The 12,383-nt window shown below is 34.1% G+C and overlaps 1 protein-coding gene across 5 annotated transcripts in view; it reads left to right on the top strand.

The window, feature by feature from the left end:
• LOC111047425 (synaptotagmin-7) overlaps positions 1-12,383 on the top strand; it is a 468,639-nt gene that overhangs the window by 443,518 nt on the left and 12,738 nt on the right. For all 5 annotated transcript variants that reach the window (XM_039442272.1, XM_039442270.1, XM_039442271.1 and 2 more), the window contains 2 exons: positions 995-1,142; positions 9,643-9,752. In XM_039442272.1, coding sequence (XP_039298206.1) covers positions 995-1,142; positions 9,643-9,752 — 258 coding nt within the window. The remainder of the gene's footprint in view (positions 1-994; positions 1,143-9,642; positions 9,753-12,383) is intronic.

Raw genomic sequence — 12,383 nt, 5'->3', positions numbered from 1 at the left:
CACGCACAAGCAAAATACTCATGTGGGCATCATCAGCAGTAAGACTGAGCTGTTTGAATTTCATGGAAACACATGAGACATTAGTTCTATTGAATGAAAAAGACTAAGAAATTGTCAAAAAACCACTGATTTATTGATAATTAGAAAAACTAATACTTGCTAAAAAACTAACTTGTTATAGAACTAATGTCTTTTTTTTTGTGTAGTTGAGAAGTTGATATTGTGGTAATTATTCATATTGAATGAAAAAGACTAAGAAATTGTCAAAAAACCACTGATTTATTGATAATTAGAAAAACTAATTATCAATGAATCAGTGGTTTTTTGACAATTTCTTAGTCTTTTTCATTCAATATGAATAATTACCACAATATCAACTTCTCAACTACACAAAAAAAAGACATTAGTTCTATAACAAAGTGAGATGAAAGAGATTTCATTGAAAAGTATTTCATAGATTATTAATGTTCGGACCATTTCCACAATCTGCAATGATAATATCGTTCATTTGCAGTTTTTATAGAAAATATAGGTGAAGGAAAAAATGTTGTGTACATCATGAGTGAAAAATACTTTTTCTCCCTCTGGGAAATTGTTGCCCTCGGTTTCTCCCCCTCAGGGAGAAAAGGCTACATTTTTCACTCTAGATACACGAATAACTATTATCATAGAGAAACAATAGCGTAAGTAGATATACCATGGTATAGGGCGTTTATGTCGCAAATTTACTGTTATCCCAAGCCGATAGTTCACGTAGTTCTTTCCCATGCAGCTGTGTGACGCTGGTAGTCTCTCAAATTATTGTGCCGTTCATACACTCTCACCCCAACAAAACAGTGAAAACTGACAATAATCGGCTTGAGATAACACCAAAAGTTGCGACATAAATTCCCTATACCATGGGATATCTACTTATGCTATTGTTTCTCTATGCTATTATTCATTCTGTATTCCAACAACTTAATAATTATATTTTGTTTTGTCGGGTTTCTAGGCTAAAGAACTGCCAGCCAAAGACATGTCTGGAACTTCTGATCCGTATGTGCGAGTCACCTTGCTACCAGACAAGAAACACCGTTTGGAGACCAAGATCAAACGCAGGACATTAAATCCTCGTTGGAACGAGACTTTCTACTTTGAAGGTAAGCCATCATCTTTTCTTCAGGTGTTTGCCTGCACTATAATAGGCGTGGCCGAGTGGTAGAGTGGACATTATTGTCAAATCTTCGCCACGTCATTGAAATAAAGTTATTTTATAATCTTTTTGTCATAGTCATTCAATTCAGCTGTAGTCCAGGCGCTGGCTTACATTGAGCATACATGAGGGAGGCAGAGAATTTGACTTCGGATTATTGTTAGGGGGTCTTTAGTGTATATGAAACTCGATGTCTTCACGTCCCAGGGTGGTCGACAGCTTGTGGGGGAGGGGGGTAAGTTGTAAAAAACGCGCGTTTATAAAATCGCCTGTCCTGCAGTTACTATTCATAGTACAGCTTTTACATAACTGGCTTTCAATGTGGTCCTATACATTCTTGCGATAAACCGCATAGTTTTTCCGTAAAAAAATAAAATATCTCGAAAAATGTATTTTTTTATTATGGACTTTTTGTTATTTCTCGAATATTCAAGTAATTAGCCGACTTAGAGGAAAAGGCTCCCAATAAACGTTGTAGGCCGTTTCTTGCTGAATCCAATGATATAATTATATAGTTTGAGGGTTACGATCATAGATGCGGCGGTGGGAGGGTGATAAGTAGCACTTTTATGCTGCGGCGCGGTCCTACCCCATGATTAATGCTACATGTTTTCTGCTACAAAAAGTTTTTCAGCTGCATGAAATCAATCCGGTAAACAGCTGTTTGCAGAGCAAATAAACATATGATTCTCATTACAGCATACTGTACTGTAATGAAACCATATCTTTTCATTACAGTCGAGTATGTTTCCTATAGTGAGGTCCACGTTACAATGGCAGTGAAGAAAGTTAGGAGAAAAGCGTTGCCAAGTCTCTCCATTTTGCCACTGACTGTACACAGCTGTTACTCAATTCATCCATTAAATTCAATCTAATAATAATTATCATTTCCTTGATAAAATAATCAATTTGATGTCAAATTGATCAAGAAAATATATTTTTCATAATTTGATTCAAAAATTCGCTTTCATGACTGAGAACAGATTTTTATTTTTATACAAACCTGATATGGCGGCTAATTTAAAAAGCTGTGATACAACAATCTGAATTTCAAAACAACAGAAATTTAGTTATTTGGTTGGTATTCTATTCCAATTTCCTTTAAAAAAAATAGAAAAATATAAATCCTATTTAAAAATAAGTAATTTCAATGGATTAATTCTGAAATAACTTTTCAATATTATTTATATCGGTACGAGTAGGTCTAACCTATACGGGTAGGCTAACTTAAGCATGGATGAAGTCAAGGATGGTTAGTTATCAACTTTTAAAATGTTATTTCAGGTATTTTAATTTGTGTTTCTCATAAGGTAATGTTCAAAAATTATTTCATTGTTTCAAGAATACATTTTAAATCAATTATACGACTTTTGTACTCAAGTATTTTGATAGAATGAAGAAAAAAATGGCTGCTGAGAATATGATTTGTTCAGTTTTGTACAGTCACTGTCAAAAGTAAATATTAAATATTCTGGCAAATAGACAACATTGCAAAGCGAGAGAGATAGTGCTATCTGTTTTGTTGTATGATAGAAAAGGACAGCAACAGTATTGTCAATCATACACTGCCATTATAAAGTGGACCTCACTATAGTTTCAAAATACGAATAGCAAAACTGCTACAAAAAACCACCTTCAGCGCTCCAGGTGGAAATTTTGTCAACTTCCACAAAATTCCTGATTGAGAATTTGTAAACTAGGTTATGTTTATAGAATGCATGTAGTAATGTCAGCACAAGCAGGTAATGTTTTCTATTTCTCATTTATTCTTATTTAGATTATTATGACAAAAAACAGTGTACGTTACTTGGACGTGAATGTCTTTTGCAGTGCTCGAATGAAATTCTAGTCTCGGCTAACGCCTCGACTAGAAACATCATTCTCGCCAGCAAAAGCCCCTTCCCGTCCTTGTGACGTAATATACTATTGTTTGCATTCATGGATTCCTCGTCAATTTTTTTTTAAATTTAGAATACACTGTTCTTGGTGAAATTTAGTGATATTCATCCATAATGAAACTCCTCTAGCAAATCAAGTGATAAAATTTCGATCATCATGTAAATCTGACACTAAAGTGCGAGATAAATTTCTTTTAACACGGCTCTTTCTCAAAGACGGAGAGGTCCGATGCTCTATCCTCCACTAATCTCTCCCACTACCTAGCAGCATTCTCCTTCTTTTGTGTCTGTGTGAGAGAGCTTTGTAACGCTTCGCTCCCCTCCACTGGCAATGTTCCAAAGTGATATGTTTGTGTATGTTACGGAGATGTGTTCATCACAAGAACCTGAAGCGAAATGACACGGCGCATCCAATTGTGCGCAGGATGTCCGTCTGTGACTATGCTACAAACTGTGGAGGGAGAAATGGGTTTCTCCTCTTCATGTTAAAAGTAATTTATCTCGCACATTAGTAACTTATACCTTTCCCCCAAATTCCAGACATGAGGGCAAAGCTTCCATACTGGGGAGGAACCTCAAAGCAACTTCATACCCCAATTAAACTCATTTGGCGGCAACATTATATAAGGGGAGGGTTTTAGTAGGCTGGTCTGCTAGTATGAAAAATTCCTTCACCTTCACGGTAATATTATATTATAGAATAATCAATCATAAGTGTAGGCCTAAGTAGCATTTGGTGGGGAAAATATTCTTTTATATACACTTTTTTTATATTACATATTATTATATATTATATTATTTTTATATTTTTTATATTACATTCGTCTTTCAAGTTATGACCAATCGGAGGTTGAAAAAAATTATGCTCGTACTTCAACTATCAATTTCTTAATTATCCTATCATATTAAGCGACCAATTTTTGTATATCTGTTTACATCTGGTTATCTGGTTATTTATGTTCAACGGATCTGGAAAACGGCTCTAACGATTTTCACGAAATTTGGAATATAGTAGGTTTATCATAAAAACACTTCATTCACTTGGGTTACTTTTCAAATTAATAAAACAATATAAAATCTTGAAGCACCCTTTATTTTTAAAAAAACTTTAAAACTTAAAAAAATAAACTCACTTAGTTTAAACTTTTAAACTTTAAATTTTATTTTATTTTATAACCTGACGATGGTGTGATCACCGAAACTAGTTGTTAAACTATTTTAAAGTTCTTTCTTAAATAGAGGGTGCTTTAAGATTTTATATTGTTTTATTAGGTTTATCATATAAAAATTCGATTGCACTAGGTCTCATCCCTGGGAAAACTCGCTAAAGGACATGAAAAGAATAATTCATCTTTGGAAAAACAGATGATAATTTTGTCGTCTGTCGATAACAGAAGATGCGTGTGCCTGTGTGGGAGATCAGCTGTATAATCAATTAGCTTACCGCATCTCGCGAGAAATCTAGAAATTCTAATTGACTCGATCAAAATAATCTGATTTGTTGACATGAGATGGTATATCATAATATTCAAAGTTAATCATTAGTTTACAGTTCTAAGTGATTAGTGAGTGTTATTTTGTTTATAACTTTTATGTTTTCAAATATTTGGACTGAAAATTTGACCTGAATTCCAGTGTATGGAACATAACCAACTTTTTGGAATATTTATAGAGTATAAATCAAAATTCGGGGAAGAAACAGTTTTGGGCTGAGCCTGTTAGTCATTCCCCAATCATTTTAAAGAATTGAGTTCTGTTTATCAATAAATAAATAACGAGCGAAGCTCGGTGCCCCGATATTTTTAATAAAATGAATATCATTCTTAATTTTTCTCAATTAAATAGATAACCTCCATTTCAGTTTTCAACTGAAGCTTTGTTATCTATACTATCCGATGTGTGAACAATTCATTTGATCTCACTGACAGACTAACTGAAGTAAGTGAGTGCTCTTGAACTACAAGAATTCTCTTCAACAAGAAGAACACTCTTAGCTTAGGATAAGCACACTTCAACTAAAGGGGCATTCCACCTTCTCAACTATTGTTGGACGTTGTAGTGTAACTTAATCAGCGGAGAATCTGAAGGTGCATTTTCGTTTGTGCGTAAATTTCCGCAGTCGACGACGACAAACATTGCTGACATTCATATTGTCCAAATTTCAAGTGTGCTAAAACAGCTGATAAAATAACTTTTCATTATTTGTATTTATTATTCAAGAATCAAACATTAATAATAATAATGTAACCGGTGGAGGTATTTTTAAACCCTACACCACACCTGAAATCATTTCTGTAACCGGTGACATATTAGTCTCTATTTGAATCCTTGATTGGTTGGGAGCTTTAAGTGGATTCGTTCACTCAAATGCACAGATTATCATCATTAACTAATTGTCACCTATTCTAGCAGCTAGCAACTACGAGTCAGGAACTTCAATGAAAAATACTAATAAAATTTAACCTCAGGTTTATTGAACTCTAAATAAATAAAACGAATTAATAAAAGTCAGGTAACATGTCAAATTTTCAAACAGAACAAAGTTATTCAGCAATCGATTCACAAAAAATATATTCATTTCCAATCTACACATTTTGGGAACCTGCTAACTTGCTGCATTTAAATTTGGGCCTCGGTCATTCTTTGAAATTAAATTTTGAGCTTAATAAGAAAAACAATAAAATTTCGGCACTCACCATTTTAACAATATTCAAACTTGGACTCTTCAGAAACACTCACATACGCTTTAATAAAACTCACTATACTTGAACTCACACGCACAAAAAATTTCCTGATTCTACTCCTACTAACTCTATAAAATTTGGTTTCCTACTGAACTAGATAGAAATTACTGAAAACTTAACAATTTGTCCCTCTGAATGGGAAATGGGCCCATTCAGAGGACCGAGGCTCGCACACCGTTACATGTTTTCCCAGTTACGTCTCAATTCCAACTGTGGCCTTTTCACTGAAAATTATTCCCCCTCCACGAGCGTTGAGCATAACTTCCAGTGGAAAAGCCAAAGCTGCAAAAAGGTCAATGCTCGTACAATTTTCAAATACAGTGGCTTTTTCGACATGAAATTAAAACTGCACTTGGAAAATGCACGAAAATTGCTTTAATTTTGACAACTGAGCAACAAGTTAGCAAATTCAAACAAGACAGAGTCAATTCTCAGACTAAAACGCAGGGTTCAACATACAGTAAAAATCAGAGTTCATTCCAGTTCAAAAACCTGAGAAATAATATAAGATACACAAAAACAACTACAATACTACCCTCTCAATATCACACTATTACAATAATAATAATGATAATAATATCAAAATATTGCCATTTGAAAGTATAAACTCAACCTCCCCCATTAAAACATAATTGAACATTATCTTTTGGATTATCAAGACAAATTAAAATGTAGCCAATGTGAGATTGTCACCCTGTCGTGGTCGACGACGGCATTTAGGCACAAACGAAACCCCAGCTTTAGCCAATCTAATTCGATGAATCATAAACACACCGATACAACCAGCTGTTCCAAATTCCATAATAAATCACTAACAAGTTATTCACTGATTGATTCTATCCAGTATTGATCAAGTGAGTGTATGTTAGAAACATGATGATAAAATGTGTATCTTTTCGCATACTCTCATACAAGATCCATGAACTTTACTATAGTAAGTTCCATGTTATAATGGTAGTATTTGATTAGAATTCGTGTTGCTAGCCTTGTCTATCAATCGATAAAGCAGATAGCGATATCCTTCTCTAGCTCCGCAACTCTGCCAGATCGTGTTTTAACAATATGTGAATATAAATAATAGACAAATGATTCAATCTGAATTATGTACATTTTTGATTTACCATTGGAGAATATATTTTTTGACGAATAAAACGTAATTGATCATTTTGAAAAGAATAAACAGTTGATATTACATCAGATAAATGGCATCAGCTTCTTCCATAGAGTGCAGTGGCAAGGTAGAGTACTGGTAACGCTGCTCTACTATCTTCCCTCACTGCCATTAAGCCATTATAATGTGGACCTCACCATAGAATAGTATCATAGAGAAACAATAGCGTAAGTAGATATCCCATGGTATAGGGAATTTATGTCGCAACTTTTACTGTTATCTCAAGCCGATTACTGTCGATTATTGTCGAATTCTACTGTTTTGGTTGGATGAGAGTGTATGAACGGCACAATTTGAGAGACTACCAGCATCACACAGTTGCATGGGAAAGAGCTACGTGAACTATCGGCTTGGGATAACAGTAAAAGTTGCGACATAAACGCCCTATACCATGGGATATCTACTTATGCTATCGTTTCTCTATGATAGTATAGAGTTGACTCTATAAAGGAGAGTGAAAGACTTATATTCCTATTAGAGTTGGACGTTTGGAAAAATTTGCAGTTCATCTGCTTCTCTATAATTCTAATTAATTATTTAATTCTATTTTAACTTCCAACAGTTAACTGTTTTTATTTGTAATACTTATATTATTGTTTATTTGAATACTGTTGTATCTTGTTTACTTGTTTTGTTTTGTACTGTTGTTTAGTGCAAAGGGTCTATCGAGACCTAGCACGTCATAATAAAAATCAATCAATCAATCTCTTGTTGAAGAGAAACTTTGTTATTGTCTATCAATTGATCAACTTTATTCAGTATTGATCAAGTGAATACACTGATGCCCGGTTTCACCAACCTTGATCAAATATAGCCTAGCCATGGTCAAAATTCGACTGTTCGTTCAAACATACAACTGTTCCACCAAGCTCGGAATTGATCAAAACTCCGTCGGTCAAATCTGAACATGGTCAATTCTCGTAACTGTACTTTTCTGAAGTTGTCTAACATGTTAGCTGGCTTGCTATTGGCTACATCTGATTTTGATGGAGGAAATCACTGAGATATTGCAATATTATTCAAATGCTAATGAATTGATAACTATTTTTGAACGAAAATCCAAATTAAATGCTGTAATATAGTAAAGTAGCACCCCATGATACTTAGCCTTCCGGTAGTCGCGCCCTACTCAATCACACGAGCAGTCTCGTGTTGTAATTTTTACAACAAACAATTTTCCAAGTGTTATGTACTCTGTTTACTGTCAAAACATATTAATTAATTGTATAATTTCTATTCCCATCTCATTGGATCATTTTAAGCCTATAAATATTTGGATGATTACCTTTTCGTAGCTCAAAAAGGTACACCAAGCAAAGCCATCAATTCTGTGTTATTGGTTCGTTCACAGTCCCCGTATACAGTCATTCCCTATCATACTCATGCACTGTCGCGACTAAATGGTACCTAAAGACTTAACCATTGCTCGGTTGATACTGTAACTCAGTGGAGTGATGGGGAGATAGTTTTGGAATGCATAGGTGACTCATTCACTGACACCACCGCATTCAATAGTTTTGTGCTGCAAAAAAAACTGTCACTGTCACTGTACTTTTTACAACAGCGCGACTGCCGGAAGGTTAATATCAGTTTTGCTGCTCATATTCAGAGGGTAATTTGCGCTGAATGCCCTTTTTACTTTACCGTCAGGCCATCAAAAATTCAGATTACTGTACTTTTTCTGTAATTATTTTACTGATTTTTACAAATCACCATCAATTTCGACAGTTTTTTTGTATGAACAGAAGAGCATTCCAATTCTAATGAGATACATTGAAGCAGCAAGGTTGATTTAAGGATTGAATAATATAGGCCTACTTTGTAATAGAAGAGTAAATCAAATCTTCGATTCAAAATCTTCCTTTATTTTCTATACTATAAAAATTTACAAATTAAAAGAGCCCGTGAACGAACCTAATAAATAACTTACTGGAACTAAATTCAATCGCACTAAAAACTTTGAAATTTTTCATTGCGTCAAAAACATACGGTAACCTACAAACAAGCAAGGAAATTGATCGAACCAGTCCTTTGACCGTGTTCAAATAATTTGATCGCCCGTTCGGCGGCAGTCAAACTTAACCCTTGGTTTGACCGTGGTCAAACGTAACTGGTGTTGGTGGAACGAATTATTGCTGATTTGATCATCGGATAGACTTTAACCATGTTCAAATGCCTTGACCAAGGTTGGTGAAACCGGGCTTGAATAGAATAGAATAGAATAGAATGACTGCCTTTATTTTATACCTGTGAGGGTGAAGTTAGGGCGCAGTCGGCCCTCTCTTACACTTAGCCCTCAACTTTTGTTTGATGAATGTTAGAAACATGATAATAAAAATGTGTATCTATTGTAAAAAACTGACCTTTCAGTTTCAACTCATTCTCTAGTGACTTTCTTAATTGATTGAATGTTCAGCTCTATTCCATATTTTCAACTTTCCGGGTGATGATTACCCGACTCGAAACTCAAGGAATTATTGAATACCGCGTATATCAAGTGAAATGAAAAACGCCAACACTTTACCGGAACCCCAGATGACGTCATTGTGATTGATAGGCTCCAATGGAAAAAAATAATTTATGCCTCGAGCTACTCATGAATAATGTTTCTAAAAGCTAATCTCTCTTTTCTAGGCTTCCCCATCCAAAAACTGCAAAGCCGAGTTCTCCACTTGCATGTGTTCGACTACGATAGATTCTCCCGTGACGACTCAATAGGCGAAGTCTTCCTGCCCCTATGCCAGGCAAGTACATTATTCATTTTTGATATTTCAAATTTTTGTTCCTACTAATACCGTGTACAAATGAAGATTCATTGGCCCATATGAATAAAACCAGAGCAAATGCTCATGAGCAAGAGCATGGAGCATAAGGTTTTGCTCATGAGCAAAAGGTAGAAGAAAAAGCATTTGCTCATTTTTATATGAATAAGCTTTACCTTATACTCTTACCTTATGCTCCTTAACTCTGGAGCAAAATGCTCACGTATTTGAAAGATTTTTCATCAGCTGATTCGCTTTTGTACTCTTACTTTGTTTTTATAGCTCAAGGAAGCGCTGAATATGCAAGTAGGGGGCACCGCTTGTGTTTGCGTCGTCTGCTCTGTTTTCTATTATTTATGAATAGAGTTTTGGGTTAGTTGAGTTTAGAATTTTGAAATAATAGCGTGAAAAAATGTCATCTCCATAATAATCTTCAGCATATTCTTATAATATCAATAGCTTCTTATAATTGTCTACACTCTCATGTTCTTAAATGCCTATTTCCTATTTTGTGATGGCTATCTTCATATCAGGTTAGAAGATGACTATCTTTTGTATTTATCCTTTTGTAAGAATAATGGTGATATAATTATCATGCTTGGATCTAAAAAGAGTTTTATAGTTCTCAACTATTGGTTGTGATCGTATCTGGTATAGTTTCCTCTTCCTCATACGAATTAATTGAGTCATTTTACTATGAACAAAAGGTGATAAGCTGCTCTAGACTAGACTCGCCTTTTTTGAAGCATTTGCTTCGAAATTTGAGCAAATGCTCTAGTTTATTCATACAATTTAGAGTATAAGCTTTTACTTTTGAGCAAATGCTCAAACTATTTTTTTATGAGCATTAGCAAAAGGTTTTGCTTACGTTTATTCATAGAAGCAAAATGAAGCAAATGCTCCATATTTTAGAAATATAAGCAAATGCTCAACTTTATTCATATGGCCCAATGAATCAATTAGATGGTTTCGGATTGATTGAATTTAAATTTTGAAAAATAAATTCAAATATCATATTCTTCTAATTAATATAATGATTTCGAATTAATTGAGAGGATTTATTGTAATTGTAATTACAATTTATACCAGCTGTCCTAATCTTGATTTATATATTCATTTTTTGATATCGGTCAAAAACTACAATTATGTTCTAATCTTGATTTATTAATTTCATTTTTAGATATCGTTCAAAAATTGCAATTACAATTAATATAAAAAATATAATGAATTATATATGTTTTATAATTATGACACTTTCTGACCCAAACAGAAACTACTGTTTAAACATACACACTACCCGATTAGTAAATCATTATCCAATGGGTTTGCACAGATAAGCTAGCGAGTAGATCATAGCCGACAAAATATTAGGGAGATAGACCGGGAGCGTAGTACAAGAAAAAGCTGAGCGGAGAGACTGAAGATTGAACGATTTTTGTTAACTCAAGCAGAAAACTGTCGACTACTGTCTATTACTACTGTTTTGCCCGAGTGAAAGTGTAAGAACGGCACTCTATGAGAGACTACCAGCATCACGAAAAAATCTACTAGGACTATCAGCTTGAGTTAGACTTTAATTTTATACAAAAAAATAAAAAATTACAATTTTTTAGTGTAATCATTCTAGTAATTGTAATTAGGATTAATTGCTAACTGTAATTCATAACTTATGATTGAAGAAAGACTTACAATGAAAACGTATCTATAGTTTATTGCTGCTGAATTATTCGACGAAAATAAGAAACATATCGAATCAATTTGATCAGGAAGAATATGCTATTCAGAAACCTTCCTAATTTCGGCTAATTATATTCAGTATATATGGTCGACAGAGAATCCAATCACACAAATAATTGAGCTTTTCAACTCATTTATTCAAGATATTATCATAATAAGATAAGCTTCTATTTGATAATATTGATATTTCTTATTATGTTAAAAGTAGTAAGTAGGCATATATACTACTTGGGTAGAAGTAAGTAGTTGCCTAATTTGATCCAATGAATTCATGTTCTCAAGCTGGGACTAATTTTCACTTTCCTTGCCCTATTACCATAGGTAAGGAAAGTATTGCTTTCCAAAAAAATTTAAGGTACCCTAATTTCATGTTTTCTATACGTTTCAAGGTCCCCTGAGTCCAAAAACATGATTTTTGGGTGTTGGTCTGTGTGGGTGTGTGTGTGTCTGTGAACACGATAACTCCATTCTTAATTAACCGATTGACTTGAAATTTTAAACTTAAGGTTCTTATACCATGAGGATCCAACAATAAGAAATTCAATAAAATTCAATTCAAAATGGCGGCAAAAATGGCGGATAATGGCTAAAAACCATGTTTTTCACGGTTTTCTCGAAAACGGCTCTAACGATTTTCTTCAAATGCATACCCTGTATAGTTATATATCAGCTCTATTAACTGGCATGAGTCTTCTCCCTGAGAAATTAACAGGGGGTCCACCCCATCCTTGAGAAATTTACTTTGTAACCTCCTTCTCGTGCGTGAGGTAGGTAGGTAGAGCAGTTTATTCAAAAGAACACACGTCGATATTTTATTTGTAGAACAGCTGTTTTGACAACTTCCTCAAATTTCATAATTCAAACAAAGGAAAATGT

Source organism: Nilaparvata lugens, chromosome X (assembly GCF_014356525.2).
Source record: "Nilaparvata lugens isolate BPH chromosome X, ASM1435652v1, whole genome shotgun sequence".
Lineage (NCBI taxonomy): Eukaryota > Metazoa > Arthropoda > Insecta > Hemiptera > Delphacidae > Nilaparvata > Nilaparvata lugens.
Note: the sequence above shows the minus strand (reverse complement) of the source record. Positions and strands in the feature narration are given on the sequence as shown.